The following is a 25,596-nucleotide window of genomic DNA, read 5'->3' on the forward strand; positions in this document are numbered from 1 at the left end:
CTTGCACAGTCATCTCATCTCACCTTCCTCTCTTTTATGACAGGCAGCTCAGGGAAGGGTCTTCAAATTACCTTCCCTGGAAAAATACACCCGTACCTTAACAGCCTGAGATACAGAGAAAAGACATACTCGCAGGAAACCACTGCTATGCCTGGATACAGTATGAGCCTGCAGTAGCCATTTTAAGAACCAGAATTTGCTGCTAATCACGCCAATCACCTTGGAAATTGAGCAGCGAAGGTGAGTGTGCATATCTGTCCAGATCTGTGTTGGAATAATGAAACAGTTGTGGGTACAAGTTACTGACTTAATATCCGCACGTCTCCTCTTCCTGAGATGATCCACAAGCTGTGAGCGAAAACAGCAGGTTTCCTCAGATCACAATCAGCTAATCTGCACATAATTAGGAAGCAAGATGCGGCGAGGTTCAGTGATGGGTTTTAATTACACAGACTCTCAAACAGTCTTTACACGGGATCAACAGAGGAACAGTGGAATTATATTAATCTGGGTGAAATCTGGGTGCACTTTACCTCAGGTCCTCTGGGAGTGACCGACACATTGCTGTATCGGTTATACAGTACTTGACCCGGTTAGGCATGAATGTCTGCAGTGTACTATTAAGCTGTACATGTCATTAAGATCATTTTAAAAAGGTACAGTGTATCTCCAAATCATAAATAAATGTTGTGTCTCTTACCTGCAGTGCCATTTATAAATCCAGATAGTTTTGGCTGTCTAGTGTTGGAGATATTTGCCTCAAAGATGTCTGCTTTCTCTCGAAAATGATGAGACTATATGGCACTTTGCACCAAAAAATACATTTGAAAAACTCAAAAGCAATGTTTTTTTACCAGTAATTATGACTAATTTTACTCACAGCAGTTTCACGTAGGAACTTTACTAGAAGAAAATAGTTCCTACATGAAACTGCTCACAACAAGGTCTGTGGGTGATCTTGAGTAACTGGATCATGATTTTTGGAAAGAGGCATTGCCTTTGAGTCTTTCAAAAGTATTCTTTTGGCACTTTGAGTACCACAAGCTGAGTACCATCTAGTTCCATTATATTCAAGAGAAGGCAGACATCTCTACAGGCAATATCTCAGACACTCGACAACTCACATCAAAACAGTCTAGACTGATAGATAGCACGACAGGTAAGAGAAAAAGATTTTTTTTTTTTTTTGGGGTGAACTGTCCCTTTGAGCCATGACAAATCAATAGACAGCAATCTGTTTTAAACCAGTCCCTCAGCTCTGACCTGCATGATTTTAACAAACGTTACAGAAAAGCAGAGTGGGGGCTAACACAGAGCACTTCAAGGTAGAAAGGGTGAAAGAGGCATCAAAGGGAAAGAGGGCACACTGAAGACAGAGCAGAAAATGTGTATAGCCTGTGGGGAATCCATAAAACCAAACAATCAAGCACACGATGATAAAAGCGTTTGAAACAAGTGAACTTAAAATACTCTGAGGCTAAAATAACACATAAAAGTTACATCCTTATGACAGTGTGCCTCCATTTGAATGCTTTAATATCTTCTGTTCAAATTTAATCATCATATTAATCATCATAGGTATTTTAGTTTCAAAATCTTTGCAATATAGAGTTATTTTACTCAATATGTACTTATATTTGTGCGTAAAATCTTAAATATAACATGCATTTACATACAACTTTGCAATACTGTAATGCTTATTCGTCCTCACCTACCACTGTTACTATTAGAAGTAATCATTACACTGTTGACCAATAGCTGCATCGTTAAAGGTGCAAATTTTAGTTGTCACATCCGAGGCCTTGGATCAAGTCCTCAAAATGACCTTGATTAGACTCTTTACAAAAATAATAATTTTTTCCTGATTGGCAGCTTAACAAATACTGCATTTCAATAACACTTAACCCATCTATACATTTTTTTGTTAAAGTGTGAACACAGGTTTGAGAGGATATAGTGGTTAAAAGTTGCTCACTTTGTGAAACAGTCTGATCCCGGCTACAGTAGAATTTTACAATATTCTGCTTTTTAAAGGAATAGTTTTACCATTTTCACAAAATCTGTTGTTTTTTGCTCCCTTGATGAAAGTTAGATCGATACAACGCTAGTATCTGTGCAGTTAAAATGGAGCTTAAGCCAGCAGCCAGTTAGCTTAGCACAAAGTCTGGAGACGGCGGTTTGTTTGTTTTTTGGCGGCCATTATCAGTGTAAATATTCCTGATTTCCAACCATAGAACAACGGGACATTTGTCTTGAATAGGGATATAATAGCCTCATCAGGTGCCAAAGGGTGTGTAAAAGCGTTGATATTTGACAACCTGCTGCACACCCTGCAATGTGTCTGTAGGATACAAATCAGCAGTATTTGAGAAGGAACACGATGGAGCTTATGTTCATACAAAATCAGGCAATGCAAAGATTATTTCTGCTTTACAATGTAACTGTTATGAAACAGTTATGAAAATCAGAAATTAACGTATTAATCCTTTGATTCACTACTTTGTTCTCCCTAATGTTGCTCACTCACTTCGTTAATTGCCTGTCTCGCTCGACCACGCTGATCTCATGCTGAATTTTGTATGTCTACAACCATCAACTAACAATTGCCACATTTAAAAGATGTATTTATTTATTTGCCATATTTCCTGACGGACATTTTGGCAAATTGATAATTTTATCTGCTGGACAGCTACACGGCAAATGCTGGCCAACATAAACGCTACGACTGCTAGCCATCTTTATATTTGCTGTACAGAGTTAAGCAGTATCGATCTTCTCATCTGTCATTTGTCAAGAAATCGTTTAAAAAATGTTGAACTATTCCTTTAATTATACAAGATACATTTGCTAGCAATGTGAAGTTAAATCCTATTTAGGCAGTTTCCAAACCCACATGTCGTTTGACACATTTTTAATGCAACAGAGTTGAGTGCCGACAACCACAATGATAACCAGATGCATTTTCATGCAAATTTTAACTCAAACTCACAAAGTGTGAAGTGTGAGTGAGAAGGAAGTTAGTGTTTGGCATGTTGGACACATTACCTACTTGTGTTTTTACACGTTTTTTCAAAGCTACAGGTCAAAGAGTCAACAACTATGACACACCAGTAATGGTAACATGACATACTCTAGGCAGTTTAGAATACGGGGAGAGTTTCCGTGTGAGGTAAAGGTGGCTTGAGTTGGATCTAGAGCTTAAAGGACGAACCGTTATACATGTCCGCCCTGAGCCTGGCCCACTCTGCCATCCTCTGGACGGAGTTTTTCTCTCGGGTGAGGATGTGAGCGGCCTTCTTCAGCTTCTCCTCATTCCTCTCCAGATAACGGATTCCCTCAGCCTGCAGCAAGTTGAGCTTCTCTTGCCGGTTCTCGTCCATGGAGATATCTTCGCTCATGTAGGGGTTGAAGCGGAAATAAGTGCCGGGAGGAAGGAAGGCGTCGAGCATGGCGTGAACCTCTGGAGGGAGAGAGGTGAGAGTGAGGCAGCACAAAAAAACAAACACCATAATCAACTTCCTAATAGTCTCAATATGTGCAAACATTCAAACATTGTGTTAACAGTGAGAACAGGATGCAAAGTCAAAACTGTCCTCACTGTGACAGCTTTACATGTGTTAAAGAGTGTGAGAGTTTGAAGTAATACCAAGTGAAAATGTCTGGCTTGTCCATCATGGTTGTTTTCAAACGCTACGTCTGAGAGGTTTAAAATCAACAACATGCAAATGCAAACAAACAGGCAGCGAGAGGCAGTAACAGGATAAATATGCCTGAAGGATCCAAAAAGGTGACGGAGGTTGTTTCTGTCTGTTCCCACAGTAGTTGCAGCAGAACTTGCTGCCTTTAAGGCTGTGGAGCAAAACTCTAAAAGGAGTATTTTATGTAAAGGTTATATGGATAGAATTATTGACTTTTATTTCTTGTATTTTGATATCCAGTCAATGTACTGTACTACATTATCACTCTTTGAAAAGTTATACACTGAGGAGTAAAAGTAAGATAAGCGGATTTACAAAATTCCTGATATGAACCAAGCTTGCTCTTTGAATAGATAATACTGTATGTAGTTAATTCCAGAGATGTTTTTCCATCCTATTATAATTCACTCTTATTCCGATTTACAGTCAATGGCAGACAGTTTGTTCCTGCTACTATCAGCTTCCAACATGCAGACTTATCAGCAATTGGTATTAACTGTAACTAACTGTAACTAAGATTGTCGCCAGAAAGATTACCATGTGGGCATTTTGTTATTAAAATATGGTCTTTTATTCTTTGTCTGCATCTGTATAATATCATGACATCACAGATTTGTGTCTAGGCCTGTCACAATAATTAATAATAAGATAATTTTGGCTGGCCTCGCCTTTGTCTGTTGTGTTTACATGCCTGTTTGTTTACTTAGTAATGTCACCAACACTTTAGCTAATATGATGGATACTTCCTCAAACTCAATAGCAATAAAACTGAAGTTCTCCTTGTTGGCTCCAAATCTACTCTGGCCAAGTCTGACCACCTCACAATAACAATTGACAAATCCAAATCACAGCTCAAAGGTCAATTGTTTAGATTAGCCTTTTCTGTTTGACCTGCCATCCTCACTTCTGCTCTGTTTATGCAGTTGTTTGTTTTTATGTATCTGATTGCATTCTTGTTTTTATCTAATGTTTTTTGCTGTGTTTGTAAGGTGACCTTGAGTGATGTGAAAGGCGCCCATAAATAAAATGTATAATTATTATTATAATATTATGATGTTTGACAAACAGCAGGTATTATAATACCTGGGTGCAGCACCTAAGCCAAATGGACAAAAGTAAAAACTACTGAGAGACATTTTACAATAATTTCTGGTCTGTTGTTCCATTTATCTTTATTGCGGATACATTTTCATGTGTGAATATCCTTAAGACTTAAAAGTTCATTGCTCTTTGAAAAGGTGCACTGGCATTATTATCCTATTAAATTGTCATTATATCAGTGGGATAAATTGGTCTTAAAATTTCAATAATATCGCTTATTGCAATCACTTCTGGATCAGTAAACAGTTTTCTTGACAGGCCTATTTGTGTCTTGGATCTTTACTTGCTAGCTTCTAGGGAAATAAAGGAGTTAAAATAGTGACCATGTAGTGCTAGCTTCTTTTACCTTAATACAAGCTATATAAATAACAGTGTTGCTCTGTCCTGAAAACAAAATGCCAACAAGAAACTTTACTGATCCCAAAAATAAGTCTGAATGTATGAAAGGCTGATGTATTACCTCAGTAAACATTTTCCTAATAAGTTTATGGTCTTCATCTCTAGTTTCAAGTCTTCTTTATTACAACAGGATGTTCATTTTGGTCCCATTTAGCGTAAAATAGTCAACAAATCAATAGTCGATGTCACAGTGACTAGGTCCAAATCTTTTGTAGAGTCTGGTCTAAACTGCAGCCCCACCTAATCAAGAACCTAATTTGTTTTCTGCTAAACATGGCTGAGCGAGTTTGTGAGTGAGTGCAAGCCAGGCCCATCAGGGGCTTTGTTTATATCTAAAACCCCATTAGATTAGCCTTATCTGTGTACAACAACAAACCGAGCGCTACTGATACACTTAAACAAAGCAGGAGGCTTGTGAACACTGAGACAAGAGGGGAAGCTTTTGAAAAAAAGAAGAAAATATGTGATAAACACTTTTGCTAATCTGCTGTTTCTAAATAACAAAGCCTGTTGGAGAGCTGGGGAGAGCTTAATCCCAAATACAGGAGGAACAAGTGGAGAGAAGCATCTAGGTCAGCCACTGCACCACAGCAGCAGCAACAGGGAGGGGACCGAGCCAAATTTAGGCACAGCAGAGGTGCCTATGTCCAGAGGTGATAAGGAGACAGAAGAGGATGCCACTACAGAGGGTCACAATGGGATGTATCCAGAACAAAGTCAACCTGCACTGCAGTATTTTTTTTTCAATGGTGACATCAAAGCCCAATTCCTTCTCTCAGAAATGACACAGAAAAAAAGAGCATAATTCATTCAAGTCTTTGTGCATTTTGATTGTAGTGTGGAATAATTTAGACAAAATACCACGACTAACTAAATAACTAAATCAGCATTGCAAACAATACCAAAACAGATGATATGCAACATTAGGTTGGCTTATTTCTGTTGGTGAGTTTCACGTTTTGACCTTTATTGATGCAGCTTGCCTCTGTTTGGCACGTGATGTCATGATTTTTTGGACATATTAAGTAGTGTTTTCAGCATTTTTTTTGACACTGTGCCAGTGGTCAGACAGCCTGTTAATACCAAACAAAAAGCAAAGCTACTAGATGACAGAAGGGTAATTTACAACAACAGCTTCAGTTTTTGTGAATCTATTTGTTTATGATGCCTGCAAATATGTCCTGCCATGTTTGTCATGTTGTCTGTTTTGGCGTTCGGTAACCACACGTAGCATAGCCTTCAAACTGTAGAATTTCTGCCAACAGCACATTTGTTGTTGACCTAACTTACAGGGAAGGCAAAGCGGTGACACAGTATTATTTTGCCGTCATGTCAGACTTGGCAGTAGCCATGGTGTCCCAATAAGTGCAGATTCAGGCTAAGTAAGTTACGCTCTGTCGTCTTTGAAGTGTTGCACACATTATGTTATATGAGACGGAGAACAATAAAAAACAATCAAGATGCAATTAGGTTAAATATAGGAGCACATTTATGGTCTGACAAATCTGTGAAATTTAATTTTATATTAAATAAAGCATCCTAATGTTCTGCAATGACGGTGACCTACCCTCAGTGTCCGTGGCGCTGCTGATGACATTGGTAAGTTTTGTTTTAAGGCTCGTGCAGGTGGTGCTGTTCTTGCCGGGAGTTTCATATCGGCCCGTACCGAGCGAGACCACACACTCCAGGGGCGTGTTAGGCCACAAACACTTACACTCATGGATAGCCAGTGCTGTGGGGTTGTTAATCAGCAGACCTCCATCCTGTGCATAAAACAGAAGAAGTGTCATGTTAGAGAACTAATTTACACACCGTGAATAGTTTTTGTACCAAGACCACAGTCGGCGAAACCAATTAATTGGCATTTAGAAACCTCAAAACCTTTCATGGATTTTAACAGTCAATAGATAAAATTTCTGAAGAACATCTGATGGGACAAAAAGAACAAATCAATGTGCAGATCCAGAGCTGCTTGTAAGTCTACAAAGCACAGAGCTAAATTGTGTTTTTTTTCTCTCTTCTTTTCCCTCACAGTTTCAGTCAGACTGGCTTTGATATCGAACAACCGCCCAGGAGTGCTTTTGCTTTGGATCCATAGACTACCCAAGGCAATTGGTGGAGGGGGTGGGGGGGGTTACTGGAGAGGCTGTGGGGATTGTTGAATAGGCATGAGGCTGAGGGGCCGCGGGCTGGCAGCAGGATCAAACACACAGGGGCCAGTCCTCATTAAAGAGGCCAGGCTGGGGGGTGGGAGCCGCAGGGCCCCAAGTGTCTAGGGACACACTAGGGGTAAGAGTGCTTGTTTATGTGACTGTGTGTATGTGCATGTTTGATCGAAAGCTCATGCCTGCTTAGAGTCAATGCATATAATAATGTGGGTACGTGTTTCTGACAGCATATGTCACATGAATTCACAAGCATTGGGCCTTGGGGACGAGAGGGGAGGGGACGTCTCATCTTTTCAGCACACTAAAGTAGTGTCTCAGCCTAACAACGGTTCTGTACAAATCTGCAGGAGAACACGATGTGATGGGAAATATGCGGCCTGCCTACCAAGGCAAAGGTCTGCTAATCATCCAGGGAGCGGGACTGAGAAATTGTATCATCAATCCAAAGACCAGGAAAATGGAATTGCAAAAGGAGTTTCCTATTGTAGTTAGACTGGGGGCATTGCATCAAGTAATGGCTCCCATGACAGCAAGTGCCTTGTGTATCACTTGTTGTGGCTTTTAATATAGTAGTTCTCTATGAACACTTTAGTTGCAATGAAAAATTACAAGAAATTCAGCAAAGCAGGCCACTAAAGACAAATAATACCTTGAATATCTGTACAAAATATTTGATACTTTAGTCTGGACACTGCCATCCACTGTGCTAAGGTGGCTAGAAAAGGGAAATACAGAAAAATTAGAAAGGCAAATGTCTCCAGCCCCTCTGAGTCAAACTGATAGAGGGACGTTCTATGATTTAAAGGAAGTAATCTGTTATGATAATTAGCTATATGAATCATTTAAAACCTTATAGTTAGTTATGAGGAGAGCCAAAGACTCAGAGGGCACCCGTCCCTGTGGCTTGAAATGGAAGTCACACAGAAAGGTTTCACTATGCCACAAAGCATGGAGGAACTGCTGAGGCAGCCGTTTGTCCAAAGCACGTCATTATGCACCAGTAGGGTGTCTGGCAGACCAAGAAATGAATCGCAGAAAAGGGAGAAAAATGCCTGGATTGGAGTTGTTCCTAATGGAGACTTAGAGGGACTTGCACTGTGGAGAGCACCAGACGAAACCCAGCTGGAAACAAAACAACTAAGCAGTTTTCTTATCACTCACACCACTGTGAGAGGCTCCATTTTCTGAACTCAGTGGCAATTATGGCAACAGTCTGGGTCCAGTCACGGGTTCTTTGTGTCGATAGCTGGGGGGGCACAGTGGCCGGCCTTGCATACAGAGCAAAGGCATGTAACACGAGAAGCCAACTGCACAATGCTCCTGTGAGCTGGGAGTTGAATGTTATAACTTGTCTCCATTTCAGTGCACCTGCTCAGGCAATTCAGAGCATAGCTGAGGCCTTTAAGAAAATTCAGATTTTTTGGCAGTGAAGAAGCTTTGGTGCCACTGGAAGACAGTAGGTAGGTTTTATTTGTGTGTTGCGCTCACGGGTTTCTCGAAGAATCAATAATTTAGAAGATAATTTGCATCCATCATCTTCTTCCACAGCTGTCACAAAGAAAAAACGAACTTCCTTGAGGAAGGTGGTGGCAGACTCAACCTGCGCTGAGAACAGTTTGGCAGGTGCTCAAGCTGCAGCAGTAGAGCCGGGGCTTTTTAAAGCTACTTTTCAGTGAGATATCCAAACTTGGCCGCCCGCCACATTCTCACACAAGGGATTTGAGAGGTTAGGGCATATTTGGACGAAGAGTTAAGTTAGAAACAATGATCTACTTAGGACAAACTGCAAATGAGCTTTGCATACAAATGGGCAAACTTGAGCTGTCTGTCAAACATGCAGCATGACGCCAGGCAAAGGTCACTTCCATTTATGTGGATTTAGAGCTGTAATGCTGCTCATGCTTACAATGACTCAATCTCACTGAGAAAAAAAACGAGCCATGTGTCGACGAATAAATGTTCTCGGAGGGCACAACCCCGTCAGTCGAGAACATGTGACCCAAGTTTAACCTCAAGAGTCTGAACGGCATCAGAATTTTGAAACGGCGAATTCAAATTTTGCCTTCCTGAAAGGCGTAATGATTTCCTTTGACGGCTTTCCTTGATTCCGGCAGAGCCTGTTTGTAGATACTCCAGAGGATCACAGCTCCTCCGGCCTTGCCTTTGCCCCTCAGGGTCTGATGGTTGATTCACAAATCAGCTCCTCATTTTCCTGTAGCTTGTATAAAGAAACTTTTCAACTAATTAGGGCTCCTAAACCTTTGGGAACATGTTTCACTTCTTCCGATGGCCAATTAAACTGAAATATGGCTGTAAAAAGAGACTCTTCTTGCAACATATTCTGAAATAAAACTACTGAGATGATATGAGCTGTGATAAATAAACAAAATTAAGACATGCACGATTTATAGGTCCCTCGCACTGCTGTTTGAATTTTCTCCGCTGTCATTAACTTTTGGGAGCTTATCTTCATTGTGCCAGTTTAAGCTGTCTTGGAGAGGGAGTGCTGATTTGAATAGGAAAGAGGTTCTATCGTCAGGATCAGTAAAAGTCATTTCACGCCCCAGTGTATGTCAGCTCCCATTAGCTGGGACAGCAAACTTCCTCCTCTTCATTCAGCCTGTGTGCCTCTGCATCTCTCCCTGCCTCTCTAACCCGTCTGTAAGCTTCAGTGCTGCCTTGTGCAAGGGTCATTATGAGCGGCCACAACACAGAGAAGAACAGAGGGCTTGCTTAAATCTAAATGAGGTGAGCCTCCGACATGCATCTGGTGAAACATTCACATCACAGTCCCAGTGAGCAGCTGTAGTCATTAAGATTTCTTCTTTGGTTTCTTTGACAGGACTGGACTGAGGGGCACTGAGCTCTGTCATGATTTATTATGAGGCTCTGCCAATGAGGCTCCCTTCTCTCAAATGATTAATTAGGGAAGCGTTACATAAGTCGTGGACATCTGATTATGCCTGTGACAATACCCAGACTGTTTTCCAGAAAAGCTCATTCAATCGATAAAGTAGATAATAAGGCTGCTGTAAAAATAAATGCTTGTGTACTTTGAATACTTCGCACAAATCTTCTAAATTAATCAACGCTGTGTGCACACAAAAGCAAGCTTTTTCAGTCACACTATGCAATCAGAAAAATAAATTTGCTCAGTGAGTAAAATTAATTGCCTAAATGGCATCCAATCCACATAAAAGCCACCATTGTCACAAGTGAAGATGAGAATGACAACATAGTCACTGTGGTGAGTGCCACTCTTAAGGTCAAGTCAGAGGTCTTCATGCCATATTATGCGATTACGCCGACCACTTCTCCTCTGTGCCTCTTTGCTTTATAGGCCCCAAAGGGTCACACTGAGGTTCAAGTCATCTTCCCAAGCTGTCAACAGAGGAGGGACCCATCTGTGTGAGTGCCAACTTTGCCCCAGGCAGGCAAAGAAATTAAGATCTACTGTTCACTGTTACCTTTTCCCACACATTCAGTGAATAGTGACCACACATGTACACTGGGTATTAAAACAATGCATCATCCCTGCTGGCTGTAGCCATTCAGATTAAACTGTGACAATTCCTGCAGTGATATAAATGGGCACAGAACACCCTTGCTCATATTTGCGTAGTCTCCATTCCCTTAAGGCTTTATGTACATATTTGACAACTTCATATTAGAAAGCATAATTTTTCTGTCCATCACCTACTGAGCAATTTGAAGCTAATTTCCCTGCTGCACACAGGAGAGGTGAGCGAACACACACACTTGCATATCAATACATTGTGATGCAGGGTTCAAAGCTGTGATTTATTCTAAAGAATCTCATCTGGAGCTGCTGCAGTGAGAAGCCTGTTAAGTGTGGTGCACTGTGAGAAGACAAGGGGGTTAGAGACAAGAGGAAGATTCAGTACAAGGCTTTCACACAGCAGTCAGTCAGCATAATCACTGGACTGGACTAATCCCTAAATAAGTGTGGCCGTGCAATCAAGTGTTTATGCATGAGTGAAAACATATAAATACAAGAGAACAAAAAGAGCAGTCAGTGGAGGAAACAGAGGTAAAGTGACAATGAGAGAATCCATGTGTGCGAGTTTATACTCGAGGGACAAAGATGCTGAGTCTGTCTGGGAGGAGGAAGCTGTCTGCAGCACGGCTCAAACGTCTGAGCTCCATCCTCCAACAGCCTCTAGGCCTCGCTCTCAGGGCTTAGCACAGGAGGAGAAGCCTGAGATGAGGAAGTGGCAAAAAGCTCTGGTTTATACTCTCTGTCGCCTCCCTGAATCCACCACCTCTACTCCTCTCTGACTCCTCTCTGACTCATCTCCGAGGAGCACTGCAGTGCTGCTGAGCATGTCATTTATGACCAATAACTTCACCTCAAGTGGCCTTTACGAGGGGAAAATAGAAAAGGGAGAAAAAGGTCCAAAAGGTTATGATTTCTTCAACTGCACTATTCGAATGGCAATTTTGTGAGACCCTATGCCTCTTTCTCATCTTTTCTCACACAGAATCAAAACAGCCTGACTTCTTTAGCCAAAGCTGCAGCATTTTATGACTTCTTAGGGGGCTTTCACACCTGAGCTGTTTGGTGTGCTAGAAATGAACTCCGGTGTGATTTGTTGGATAGTACGTTTGGTTTTTGCTGGTGTGAATGCTCAAACGAACTCTGGTGCAGACCAAAGAACTGAACTCTGGCCCACTAAAAATCGGGGGTCTCAGCAGCAGGTGAGAACACAGCCAGAACCAAAAGGAAGGACGTGAACCAAAACGCGGTGCATTCTGGGTTCAATTTGGGCGGACAAGGTAGTAGCAGGCTTGATAAATGTCTTGTCATGGACATGAGCGGTCTAATTATGAAGTAAAGGTTCTTATATGGATGATTACATTGTTTTTGTGTGTGGCCACAAGCAACTAAGAAGTCTGAATATTATTTAGCAACAGAATGGTGGCACAGCGGGTCAACGCTGCATAAAAGTGAAAAACTCTGCCAACCATACTTAAAATACCGCAACTTTCCCTCACAAATTCTGTCCAATAGATGTGAACGCAAGCTTAGACTCATTAATGTCTCATTGCCTCTGTCATTCATTAGCAACACAAATTATGGGGGTGCTGATGTGACGCACTCCATTTCAGGCTGTGTGGAGTCTTTCTGTGGACCGTTGTGCCATGTTGGGGCTCTCAAGAGCTCGCACTGAGCGTGGTGGCCCACTGATCCCATGCCTCCCATCAAATGCTGGCAGAGGTGGGCACAAAACATGCTCCCATTCCTCCCCTTCGCCTCAGGAGACGCCATGGCAACTAGGCGGAAAAAATTGGGCCCTCCTCGCCATTCCACGCATGCCCTGGCATCCATTGTGAAGCGTCTGAAGTCTCCTACTTCTGTGTTCTTTAGAGCAGAGATAACTGAGAGAGCTTTAATGTGGAACCACCCTCCCTTCATCTCCTCCATTTTTTCCCTCTTTTCCCCTTGTTCCTCCTCACTAAGGCATCCTCTCCATGGCCGTGGTAGCAAGTGTGAGGCTTTGATAACAAGGCTGCTCTGCTTCAAAGGTCTTGCTCCAAGTTACAATTTCCCCCTTCCGTTACCAGTGTGAATCTAAAGTTCTTGCTTTGTCAGATTTTTTTCAATTCCAGCCTGCAGAATCGCACAAACATCAACGAACAATCACAACTTTCTTGAAACGCAGCTTGAGAATTCCGGCATTCGTTCAGCACATGGCACGGCGACTCTCCTGCGCTCACCGCACAAAAGAGTGATTGTTTCAGGATTGAATTAAGTGGAAAACTCTGTGGGCGTTTGTGAAAAAAGAGCGAGATGCCTCTCTCTCTAGGGAATCCTGACATCACACAGACAGCATGTTATGCTCATGACTGGTTTCAGTGGCTCAAGTAGCCAATAAATAAAGCCATCAGGCTGGGTGGCATTTCGAAGCTGGCAGGTTCGCATGGAAAGTCAAGTGGCTCAGTCTGAAAATGTATATTAGAAGAAACTTATAATGAATGCTGTTCTTTGACTTTATCTGAGATTACACTGTCCATTCATGTTTAACAACTCATTAAAAAAATTCATTCTGGTTTAAATTAGTTTTGAAAAATTTGCATTTGCCTTATCACTGAAAACAAGTCAAGCTTATTATTTTTGATATCAGCATCTCTTTAAAAATTAAATTTCTCACAAACTGCTAATACGGACACAATCGATGGTTACAGCATGTACCACTGTTACTTCAATTCCAGCAAAAAAAAGTGGTTACTTCAATTCTCCTAACTCCTTTTCACCTTGTTGTAGTTTAAACCTATGCATCAATATGAAACAGAAAACTGAACCTTTTTATATATGTAGAGGTATTATAGCGCAATATTAATGTCCAAATATAATTTGATAAAGCACAGCAAAACAAATGCTACTAGAATATTTTCAGCCATGGTGAACACGGGTAAAACAAAATCAAAAAGGGATAGAAAGTGGAACAAACGAGCAAAAGCACAAATCACACAGGAATTGCCAGTCAAGGCAAAACATCTCCTTAAAATATTCTCTAAAGATTTGTTAGCTTGAGAAAAACATACTCGCATATGTGTTACTAAATCAGGACAGACGCTCTCTTTTTCTAACTCCATAAAATTGTAATTTGGAAGTTTCGTTTGACAGAATTTAAATGATAATAAAAAACATATAACAATTAACAATATATAAAACTCCTGGTGGTGATTTGTCTTTTCACAGTATGAAGTTTCCTGCAGCTAACAGAGTTTGGAATAACAGTCGCGTCATTACATTGTCTGTGTTTTTTGGTTCTAACGAGGCAGATATGGCAGTCTAACAGTTGTGTGCAATGAAGGAAGCTCTGCATTGGGCTAATTTATGCATCTCAGAGTAGTGTGAGACCTGCTAGACGGCAGGCTGGGGGAAATCTCCCACCACAGGTGGGTTTTCATCAGCCAGTCTCTTTCATTCTCTCTCCCTGAACTTCCCCATTCACCTACATAACGAACACAGCTTCCAATTAAAAGTGTGGGAGCGTGGCGACACGGGATGTTGCCTTTGATGCAAACACATGCTCATTCACGTGTGCTGTGTTTACGTTGAGCTTGTCAATCTTTACACCCCATCTGTGTTTTGAATGTCAATTTAAGTAAATCTTGAAATCTGGATGTGACAGGTCAAACACAGGCTACACGACTGAATACCCAAACAGGAGTGGAGCATAATGGCTTGCATCTACGTTTTCCCTTGTGCTTTTTATCTGTTTTTCTAAAGCACTTAGTAGCACAAAAATTAACATTTACTTGTGTTCTTAGATTCTATGCTTCTACTCGTGCGGTTTCTTAAATCTTCTGCTCTTTCTACTGACTCAGCCGCTACTGAAAAGGTAAAGGCAAACGGAGTAGCATACATATTGATCAGTAAAACAGTAGAGTGGACTGGCGGTTTGTTATGTCACTGACGGCTAATGCATACCTGTTTAGTGGAGATGGATTTAAGTGTGTCTCACAGCGACTCACTCTCCTGTCAAGATGTAACTGACTGGAAATAAACACTGACAGGACGGGAATGAGGTTCCTCCCTCTCACTTGCGGTGCGGGGGATTTTTCTCATTAGGCTCCTCAAAATCCTTCAGACGCTTCTTCGCAAACACTGACTGTACAGGGCTTTTAAATCCAGCACCCCAACAATAAGCCCTGGATTACTGTAGCAGAGGACTGCAGTTAAATTATCACTAGGTGTGTAAATATACAGAGCGAATATTAACCAGGGTGTTAAGAAAGTATGAGTACAAAATATGCCTTCAGAAGGTACCATTAAATGTCAAAATATTTCACTGACCAAGCAGAGGCCTTCAAGCAGTGTACACTGTGGTAAACTGAGGAATTGTTTGTGTATTATTTTCATGTATCATACCAAAACAGTTCGGAGTGTAAAATATTCATAGTCTGACAGCAGCTTTGTAAGAGAAAAATATGTGTTTTTTCTATCCTCAAGATTGCCACTAAATTGATTTTGTGACACTGACCAAGTTAAAGTGGCTGTGCACAAAATTCAGAGCATATCGGCTGCCTGCATACGGCTCGCGGCACAGCTGTGGCTGAGCTGTCGGCTACGCTAACGGTGCTAACGCCACAGCGACCAGTCCTTAAAGTCATAAATGTGGGGACAGAGCTAACAGTGTAACAGTGTAACAGTGTAAGGGTCGGGAAGGCGTTATCAGCAATAACCAGCGTATGAGAGCAGTGCAGAGCAGCAGTAAGTGGGACCGAGGACTCAAATGTACAAAAACAAAAGTAATACAGATAAGACTGCATAGATGGAACAACTAGGAAAACAATATTCTGGTCCTCTACCTGTGGCTATTACAGTTTTCTGTTCAGTAACCAACCCACCACATGACTGAAGGTCAAGGCACAAAGAAGGCAGCACTATGGGGAAAAATATTATCCTATTTTGTCAGGACTTTTCTGTTTGCCACTGTATTGAAAGAGATTTCGTTTTTACATACGAGTATTGCATCAAAGTTTAAAATTCTGGCTTTGTTACAACCTTAGATCGAGTTATATCAGTGGGACAGGTAAAAATGGCTCGACTTAGTCAAGAGATATGCATGCATTCGTCCTTTAGTGACTTACTGATTCATCTTGAATTAATAACAGAAATTTTGACAATGGTCATTTACATTCTACATTTAGACTCCCCCTGGCCCAAGAAACTAAAAATAAAATAGGAAAATGACATTCGGTGATACATAAAATGGTTAACTGATGTTAAAAGGAAAAACTAGCGACTAGCACAGATGTTACATTGACCGTAAAAATGTGTGAATGCAATATTTGTATGCATGCTTTGGACTGACCTCTCGTAACAAACCACAGCTTCTACTGTTCAGTAACTCGGACACATGTACTCTTGTAATTTAAGCTTATGCAACAGTGGTGCTCATGACAATCCTCCTCAATGAAAGCATTCACGAAAGGCTTAAAATGCTTAAATGCAGAGTTTAAATCCATTGCTATGAGTCCCATCACTCCTCCTCTCCTGCAACCAGTGCTAGCACTTCCATCTGCCTGTTTCTGTTGAGAGTGGGACTGACCTGGTGGAGATCATTCCCCAAGCTGAACTCTTGGAAGTACCCCGGGGCTGCTGACGTGGCGCGGATGGCCTGCCACAGCTGGTGCTGGCAGCCCCCGAGGTAATGAGAGCGCACCCCGGGCAGCAGGTTGTAGTTTCTGAACACATAGGCCTTCAGAGGAGTGCCCCGGTTCACAATGGTGCTCACTGCTGCCACCTACAGGGAAAGAAAAGTACATACAACTTGACTTTCTTAGCATGAGCCAGCATTTTACCAAACAAAAATATATAAAATGCAGCCCTAATATCTATACGGATCTATTTTATATCCTCCCTGTCATGTGACCCTCAGAGGAGCCGAACATATGATATCCCATATACTTTTCTATCCACACGGTTATATATCCCAGTAAACAAGATGAAGCAATGGCTTAGTGGTCAGTGCCAGAGCAGAACAAGAGGGAAGAATGAGTCAGAGCAGCTTCTAAAGATCACCTTGGGGCATTCTGGGTTTCTTGAAGTTTCCACCAGGAGGTGAGAGCCCATTTTCTCTCTGCAGAAGGGAAGATGGGATGATGTTACTTTCTGGCTTAGTGAATTTTAGACAGTAGTATGACTTGTTAAAGATTTCTTTCTGCGAGCTCCATAAATCCTCCTGCATATCAGCTAATGGAACTACACATCATTTTGTGATCTGTGTAATTATTTTCATAGGACTATTGTCTACTACTGACCATATTAAAGCATGCAGTGGTGGTATTCTTTATGATATTTTTTTACAATTTTTCCAACCAGCCACTGTTTTATACTTGTTTCCACATCTGAAAAAATATTTTCCATCCAAAAGGGGCTACAGGCCATTAAATACCTGCAGTTCCTGGCTCAAAAACAGCTTCTATCCCAAAGAAAATCATTAAACTGAACTCCAGCATCCAATAACTACATATAATGTGCAAAAATATCTGTAGTATTTGCCACAATGTACAAATATTAGCTTCTGTAACGAAAATCAAATATTAGATCATTTTTATTAGTCTTATTTTTATTTTATTTATCTGTATGGCAGATGAGTGTATGCATGTTTGTGTGGTTTGTCAGCGATTCATGAGTGAAATGTTAAATGTACCGTTTCGAGAGCTGCACAGCAAATTTAATTTCTTCAATTTCAATGTGCAATAACAGTAAAGGCATTCTATTATATTCTATATGGTTACCTAAGATCCATTATTGTTGCATGGCAGTGCAGTACAGTCATTGCAAATAAAGCTGCAGATTACAGTCATTATCACACAGTGTTAACATAACTTAGAGCAGGCATGATGTTGGACTTCCTAGTTATTGTTAGGTACTTCCAAATCACAGTGTTTATTTTTTCTTACCATTGTAGGGCTGCAGCTTACGGTTATTTTTATTATTGAATAATCTGCCCATTATTTTCTTCTGTGTAATTTCCCATACATCTTCAAGGTTTTAACCGACCGACAGTCAAAAAATTCAAATCGATTCAGTTCATTATCATGCATGACAGAGAAAAAAGCACCAAATTCTCACATTTAAGAAGCATCAAACCAGCAAATGTTTGGCTTTTTTCAGAAAAAATGACTAAATGATTATTCAACTTTCAAAAGTTATTAAAATTAATTTTCCCATAATCAACTAATCCATTAATCAACTATTCGTTGCAGCTCTGCTTTCCTGACATTTCAAAATAACTCCAAATTAACAGCGCACAAGCGCTGCTCTGCTGTAAATGCCACAGGGAACTGACCTGAGGATGTTCTCCCAGGCTTCGCTGTCATAGAAAGCATGGCTCCAGCCCATCTTTACAGTGCCGACAATGACGTTCTGCTTAAAGACATCTGAACCCAACTTGCGGTACAAATCATCACACTCGTTCAGCGGGATTTGGAACACACCGAGCATGAACCCTAAGATAGCACCTGAGGAAAACAAACATACACAAACATTCAAAGAGGGGGAGGATTGGTAAACATACAACAGCATATTCTTGTAAACAGGAAGTATGAGAGTTTCAGTCACGCCTTTGGGAATGCAACAAGGTAATGAACAGCTCATTGTCGTTATTCTCAAGGCCGGGAGTTAATGCAATGCTAATTTCCTCAAGGATTATCTGTTAAGAGTTACATTTCTCCTGGATGAATCATTCATAAGAAGTGCATGGGTTGCAGGAAAATACTTCTCCACTACATGATTAAGGACCCTTGACAGGATTAACACTGCTATGAGGGCAGAGATGGGGTATACCTGAATAATGTTGGTGATCAAACTCGCCAGATGTGGCCCAGATGGGTTTTAAATGTGTGAACATCATTCGATCGAGCAGGGGGATTACATTATGCTTTGACAACATTGACTAAATGTGAAAATTAAGTAGAACCAACTGGTGGAGATTAAGACTGAAAAAGGTGATAGGAACTGGGGACAAACAGAAACTTCTCATAGTGATTAAAGGACGAAATACTCTGCAAATATTTTTTCAATCTGCTGTTGAATAAGCAAGTGACAGATGGAGAAGCACAATTTGAGGGTGGGCAGCAGCACCCCCTTGTGGTGAATTTACATACAGGGAAAAAATATTAATCTACCTTCTGACAACTCTTGAAACCAAATGAAGCAATGATTTTAGGACTTATACTAGGACACACACACACATCAAAGAATGTGGATTTGAAACAGCTTTGCTGTGGCATGACTTGAGTACAAAACACAGTGGTGTTGGTGGTGAAATTGAGGTCAAAACAAGAGTAAGGCAGCAAATGGGTCAGGTCAGTGTGTGATCAGTGCTGCCAGTCCTGCCTGCAATGTTGCACTCTACTCACATAATCCAGACACATACATGCACACGCAGAAGTAGGGCAGGAGGACAACGCACCTGTGCTGACGCCACAGATATAATCAAACAGTTTGTAAATGGGTTTCCCGGTCATGGCTTCCAGCTTGTGTAACGTCTGGAGTGCAACAAGTCCCCTGAAAGTCCAAAATGAGACAAACACAGACACAAACACACACAAAGAGTGATACATTTATTAGATGACAACCACAGCACACACACTGGCAACAAAGAGTGACAGCTGATTGATTTCACTCAAGCATAACAAGTAGTGACAAGTAGGAAATAAATCCTTATCCATTTAACTGGATGTTTCTCAACAATATGTTGACTTGACAGATTGAAACTGATAAAAGAAGCAGTGAATTGCTTCTCAGAACGTGGCCTTGAATGCAGTAAACGCTATTAGTTCCTATTCGAATAGATTTGACATCAGTGACTCATATCTTCCAAGAAAGAGAGGCAAAAAGATTAGGGCTGAACTTTTACCTTAACCCTCCTCCATCTATGGACAGGATCCGTATGCCCCGGCCTTTCACTGGTTTATGGTAGCCCACCAGAGCAAGTGCTTCTCGTATTGCTGCCCTCAGGCCTGGGTCATTGGCCTGTTTCAGACGCAGGAGGCAAGGGATAACCTTCTCCTGAGGAACACATAAACATACTGTGCCAGTTAGAAGTGGAAATAAAAAAACACAATTGGTCCACTATGAGACAAACAGGAGAATGACTCAAAAAAGGACGGAATCTGCTGCCAGAGCTACTGTACTACTCAACTAGTTGAAAAAATATACCCGCTGTATTGATTTTCATTAAGGGCTGCTCGATTGTGGAAAAATTATTTTGGTCAATACTGAGATCATAAATATTTAGCATGATTACTCACTGAATTTGGAAACATTGTGTATTTATTGAACTTTGAATTTTATCGAAATTTAAATGTAATCAATTTAAAAAAACAAATAAAAAGTGCATGTAAAAAAACAAGGTACATAAAATAAACAAATATGTATAAATAAGGGTTGACCTCGACTGAAGAAAGTCTTAGTCGACGAACAATTTTGTTAACTAATGATTTAATTGAAAGATCTGTAAACTGAGTTTCTCTGCAAATACTCATGCAAAAGCACCGCTTTATATCTTGCTCATAATTTTGTTGGAAATAAGTCATTCAACATTAAAAAAAAAGCACAGAAATGACTAATTGACTATAGAAATCTCAGTTGACCAAGGCCTAATTTAGCAAGAGGGGGCAGTCCTAATAAAAACATATATACATTTAAATAAATACAAAATTTAAAAAAATATGTAATATGTGAAATATGTAACAACCTACTGAAAACTACTAAACCTATATTCAATATGTAATATTGTTACATTGCTATATTCTATCTTATTGGAAGCCAAAATCATAATCGAAAATAAAATGTGATTAATCACCCAGCCCAACCTTCAATGCGGATATTTGTTCTCATTACAAGTCATATTGCAATGCTCCTATTCTGCTACTTGTTTTCCTTCAGCATTTCAGTAACTCAAAGAAGAGCACACACAATCAATGCTTCCTAAACGAGAGGTCGATCCCACTGTCTCCCTCAAATTTGCTCGACATTAACAAGTTTTGCAAGGCAGTTTGCAAGTCATAGTTTTAAAGTTTAAAGTTAGGATTATTTGCAATGGATAATGGTCGCATATCTAACCCTCACTGAATAGACAGCAGAGCAAAATGTCAGCGACTGCAGCATTACAGTATTTAAAGGATGAGCACGGCTGTGAAAGTTGTAGATAAAACATGAAAATGTCGTGTAAATGTGAATGATAGAATTGGGACAAATGTTTATGAAAGCATGACTGCTATGACACCAAATTCAGGTCAGCTAAACACAGCAATGTCACCACAGTGGACTGTTTTACTGTGTTTATAATAAAAATAAAAATGTAGTGCTCTATTGAGATGCTGGGATAAACGCAGTTCTTCTTTGTTAAAAGAGGATTAACCCTCTTCAAAATAGTAAAAGTGGCCTCAGTTTGAAATAGGTAAGTACTGAATAAGTTCCTGACGCCATCACAGATAAGACGGAGACATAAATAAAGGCGGCAGTATGTAGTCTGCATGTACAGAAGTTGCTGGGCTCTGACATTAAACAGAGAGCAGCACGTAACCTGTTGCCACAGCTGACAAAGTGACATTTGGCTGGCATGGGAAAATTCCCAAACACAAGCCGAAGGCCCTTATCTGCGTTATTTACGTGCTATGGCTGATTAACAATTCATGCCAAATATATCGTGTTCATGTATATGGAAATACATGCTGCACTTAACACTATGTTGACACTATGAGCTTGTGTTAAACATACAAGTTGATGCCTCAGGATGTGAAAAAGGAGAAAAAGAATCCTAGCCTGTTCAGATTTCTCACCTTGATTGCAACACCACACGTTTCTGGAAACTCCAGGAGATGGTAGCTGAGGTCCTCCACCCTGTTGATGTAGACCCTCACATCTGATGCCCTGTGGAGAGCCTGAACCAGACCTCGAGTTCGGTTGTCCACACTCACCCTGGCAATGATCTAGGAAACAGAAAAATGTGCAACCAGTTAGGTCCAGCTATTAAGCAGTAGCTGGGATCTGAGCCTAGTTCTCCTAAAATGGAAAAACCTACTGGCAGACCATCAGTCATAGTCATCACATCAATGTATCTTTTCATATTGAATTCTAAAGCATCTCAAACTTTGTTGTTTGCATTGAACACTTCTGTAAAACTGGAAGAAAAAACAACAACCTACCCCTGTATGGCTGTATGAAAGATTTAATTACGGTTTTATTTATTTATTTTCTTTTTTTCTAGGTCAAAGAAGCAATCAGTGAGAAACTTTAATACATGTCCAATACACAGTATATCACTTTCTACAGGTCCCAATATGACTGACAAGAAAAACAAAGAAAGCTTGTTTCATATCAATGGGCCCAATCCAATTAAATATTTCAAAATGCTGTTTGCTGTATATAACATTTTAGTACAACAGCTGGATTAGCATATTATTATATTGCAATCAACACATTAATACATCAATAATCTAAATCCCATTAAAGCAACTTGTTAATGAATAAAAGGGCTGGAAAATTGAGCCTAGAAGGTGAACAAGCCCAAAATCTAATTGACTGTGGAGAGTGGATAAATCATAAACAGACTAACAACAAAGCCACCACCAAGTAAATGTTGTCATTCTAAAACATTTTCAAAAGACATTAAACTGCTCAGTAACTTTTGTCTTGACCTATGTTTTTTGTGTGTTTTTTTGTTGTTGTGATGCATACTTATCCCAAAATAGGTCCCACAATTTTTAATTTTTAAACCCTGAAAAATCCTTCCTTTATATCAAGGTAACGATCCATTTCATGTGGTTGCTGGTCAATGGCATGATATACTACATGCTACAGTGGTTGTTTTTAACTGTATATTTTAACCGGATGAAGGATTTTAGTCATCAGATGTCTGGATCTTAAGTTATCATAGAAACAAGAAAACAACAAACAATTGCAAATTGTATAATTTGCTAAATTGTGTTAACTTGACAACAGAAATTTGGAGTCTGCCCCAAGAAATGAATGTAACAACATAAACTGGATCATAATCCACCTTTGCATCACATTAATCATCTGTTTATCATCAACCAAAGGAAATTATTTAAAAAAACTAAACATATTATTAGTTGCTATTTTGAATTTCTCAAGCCAGCCTTGACATTAACTGAATGTCAGTTGTGTTTTTAACTCTACAACATAAAAGCATCCAGCTTGGCCTATAAAGTACACACGTCCTGTGGCCCTCCAAATCTACATGGGGGTTATTTTTGAAAATAGATTCCCAGAACTCAGGCAGCACGTCAGCACACGACACTAGACGTATAGAGTAACAGGAGCTCTGGTCAATGTCTGAACAGTAATCAGTCAAGATGCCTTAACATACCGGATACTCAGAACTCGGATGGGGGGAGTTATATTTCACACAAACATAAACACAGCTTTTTCTTGACCCACCTTCTCTCTTTGAAGCAGTAGTTTCTTGGCTTTCTCCTCCGCAGCCTTCTGCTCCGTACTGATTGTTGCCTCAACACGTTTGACTGGTGCATCCTCAGACTTCTTTACCTCCACTGTAGCACTTTTGGACTCTGCTGTCCTAAACCTTGGGACCAGAGGAGCAATGTAGCTTCCTACAAAGGCTTGTACAGTGGGAGCTGAGTAGGACAGGTAGTGTCCTAAACCCTTCTTAGTGGGAGGTGGGGTAACTGGAGCAGCAGCAATAGTTTTATCGGACACTGGCATGAGGTCACTAGTTTGCGGACCCTGAGATGAAGTGGATGAAATGTCAACATTGTCCACTTTGTTGTCCTGAGTCTTTTTATTGCTGTCAAAGTATGAGTTGATGTGATTCGCCAGGTAGTTGTAGGTCTCATCCAGGCTGACTGAAAAGGTGCTGGGATGGAAAAGTGCTGTGGTTTGTTTGGAGGTTGTGTTCTTGCTCTCAGTGTCACTCGGTGGTGGAGGTTGGAGCTCCTCTTGCTTCTTGGCAGAACTGGCTTTGACAGCAGGAACAACACGTCTCAGCCTTTTGTCCTTAAGTTCACGCACAGTCACAACTGTGGCAATGACAGTCGCTTGGGAAGGACTGTGTGGATGAGTGGAGGTAGTGGCACTCGCATCAAATGTAGCAGCAGATGGAGGAATAGGAGGACTGACAGAAGATGGATTACATATGGGTTTGGGTGTAGTTGAAGGGAGAGCAGCATCAGTGGGAGCAGGAGTATTTGCGACTACACTTTCCTCTGCTTTTGGAACAGCCTCAACACTTGCCTCAGCCTTTTTCCCACCTTTTAAAGCATTAGGCTTGAGTCTGATGATTTTGGAGAGAAGTTCTGTGTGCGTCCCGCTCACAGCTTTGGAAACTGTGTCCAGTGTATTCCTGACCCGCGACATGTGTTGGCTCAGACCAGCTGACCACCGTGAGGCTGAAGTGTTCAAATACGGGCTGCTGGTGTGGAGTCCAAGCCTCTGTCTGGCCTGGGTAGCTTTACAGACCCATCCTTTACGCCCAGTGTTCCTCAGATGGTGAAGGTGCCTCCAGCTGAGATAGCCAACCTTGTAGCAATAAGATTGTTGTGCATGAACCCTGCAGTGAGAGGTACCAGACAAGGGAAGTGATGCTGCTGACTTGCCAGCAAGTGTTCGGCACAAGTGAAATGATCTGCTCACTTTCGCCCAGGTATTTGGAGCCAATTTATGACTCATTCTTTCAGGTCACATCCACAGAAATATAAGGTCTATGCTCTCCCTTTTCATTAACCTGGTGATGAACAACAAAAAAGGGATGTATGAATGAGAGACACAAAACAGTAAAGAAATAGTGACAATGTCATGACGTGGAATAAACGGCTGACACTGCTCCTAAACCTGGTTTCTGTAAATTGTTCCCCCCCTTTCTTTATAAGTTAAATCTCTTTGGTAAAGGATTCTAACAGAGAGGACAAGAAAATAACTCATTTCTACCCATTAAGATATACGTCAACATCAGCAACTAACATTAGCTCTTAGCTCGGCTAGCGCAGCTAGCTAACTCGCCAGAATTAATGAAAGCCACAAACACCTAACAAACCATACCTTTTTATGTCGTTGTATCATAAAAGCCAGAAAACCTTTATTCTTCTCACTAAGTCGCCACCATTCGTTTACGTTCACACCAAAGTATAACAACAGTGTAACACACAGGGTCAGACGACCTGACACTCGATTTCCAGAGTGACGTGCGACGTCAGTGGACAGAAAAACAATGATCACGTGATACTCCATGGGCTCTGCAATTGGCTGTCTACCACTTGGCCCCTTAAATGGAGTCTGTTGATTGGTTGAGGAAATTCTCCCCACAGTTTACTGCAGCAGAAGACAAACTTTGTGTTACCGGTGTTACGCCGAGTTGTACTTTCCTATCAAAATATATTTGCACCTCGCGGGAGCGCGCACAGCGTACAGCGTACTGACATTGTAATGGACAGTACGGTTTAAAAACGATACAATATTCTTAATACAGTCTATGGGTTTATCACTGGTGATTAGTTATCTGAAGACTGTAGTTTATTACCGTTTGAAGGCATCAATGTTTAATCAGTGGTTCATGGTTAAAAATTGAAATTTGTAAGTTGCTTTGAATAAAATTTCAATATATTTCAGAAGGGGGGATCTTTGGTGTTCTTTACGCTGTGCTTTTCAGAGTTATACTAAACTGTTGTTCTAAAATGTGTGTTTAAAAAAAAATAAAAATAAACCC

The 25,596-nt window shown here is 40.7% G+C and overlaps 1 protein-coding gene across 2 annotated transcripts; it reads right to left on the reverse strand.

Annotated features, from left to right (window-relative positions):
• Nucleotides 1-426: 426 nt before the first annotated feature.
• LOC131973780 (calcium-independent phospholipase A2-gamma-like) lies at nucleotides 427-25,092 on the reverse strand. Of its 2 annotated transcripts, none has more exons than XM_059335861.1 (10): nucleotides 24,933-25,092; nucleotides 23,316-24,444; nucleotides 21,695-21,844; nucleotides 19,768-19,919; nucleotides 19,321-19,415; nucleotides 18,196-18,367; nucleotides 16,923-16,980; nucleotides 16,450-16,644; nucleotides 6,766-6,961; nucleotides 427-3,460 (listed from the first exon to the last, which is right to left on the reverse strand). In XM_059335861.1, the coding sequence occupies exons 2-10, from the start codon at nucleotides 24,249-24,251 to the stop codon at nucleotides 3,192-3,194; spliced, it is 2,223 nt and encodes a 740-aa protein (XP_059191844.1). In that variant the 5' UTR covers nucleotides 24,252-24,444; nucleotides 24,933-25,092; the 3' UTR covers nucleotides 427-3,191. The 2 variants fall into 2 exon arrangements, with proteins under 2 accessions (XP_059191844.1, XP_059191843.1); XM_059335860.1 differs by having other exon boundaries at nucleotides 23,316-24,618.
• Nucleotides 25,093-25,596: the final 504 nt, after the last annotated feature.

The sequence above is a fragment of the Centropristis striata genome, chromosome 6, assembly GCF_030273125.1.
Source record: "Centropristis striata isolate RG_2023a ecotype Rhode Island chromosome 6, C.striata_1.0, whole genome shotgun sequence".
Taxonomy (NCBI): Eukaryota; Metazoa; Chordata; class Actinopteri; order Perciformes; family Serranidae; genus Centropristis; species Centropristis striata.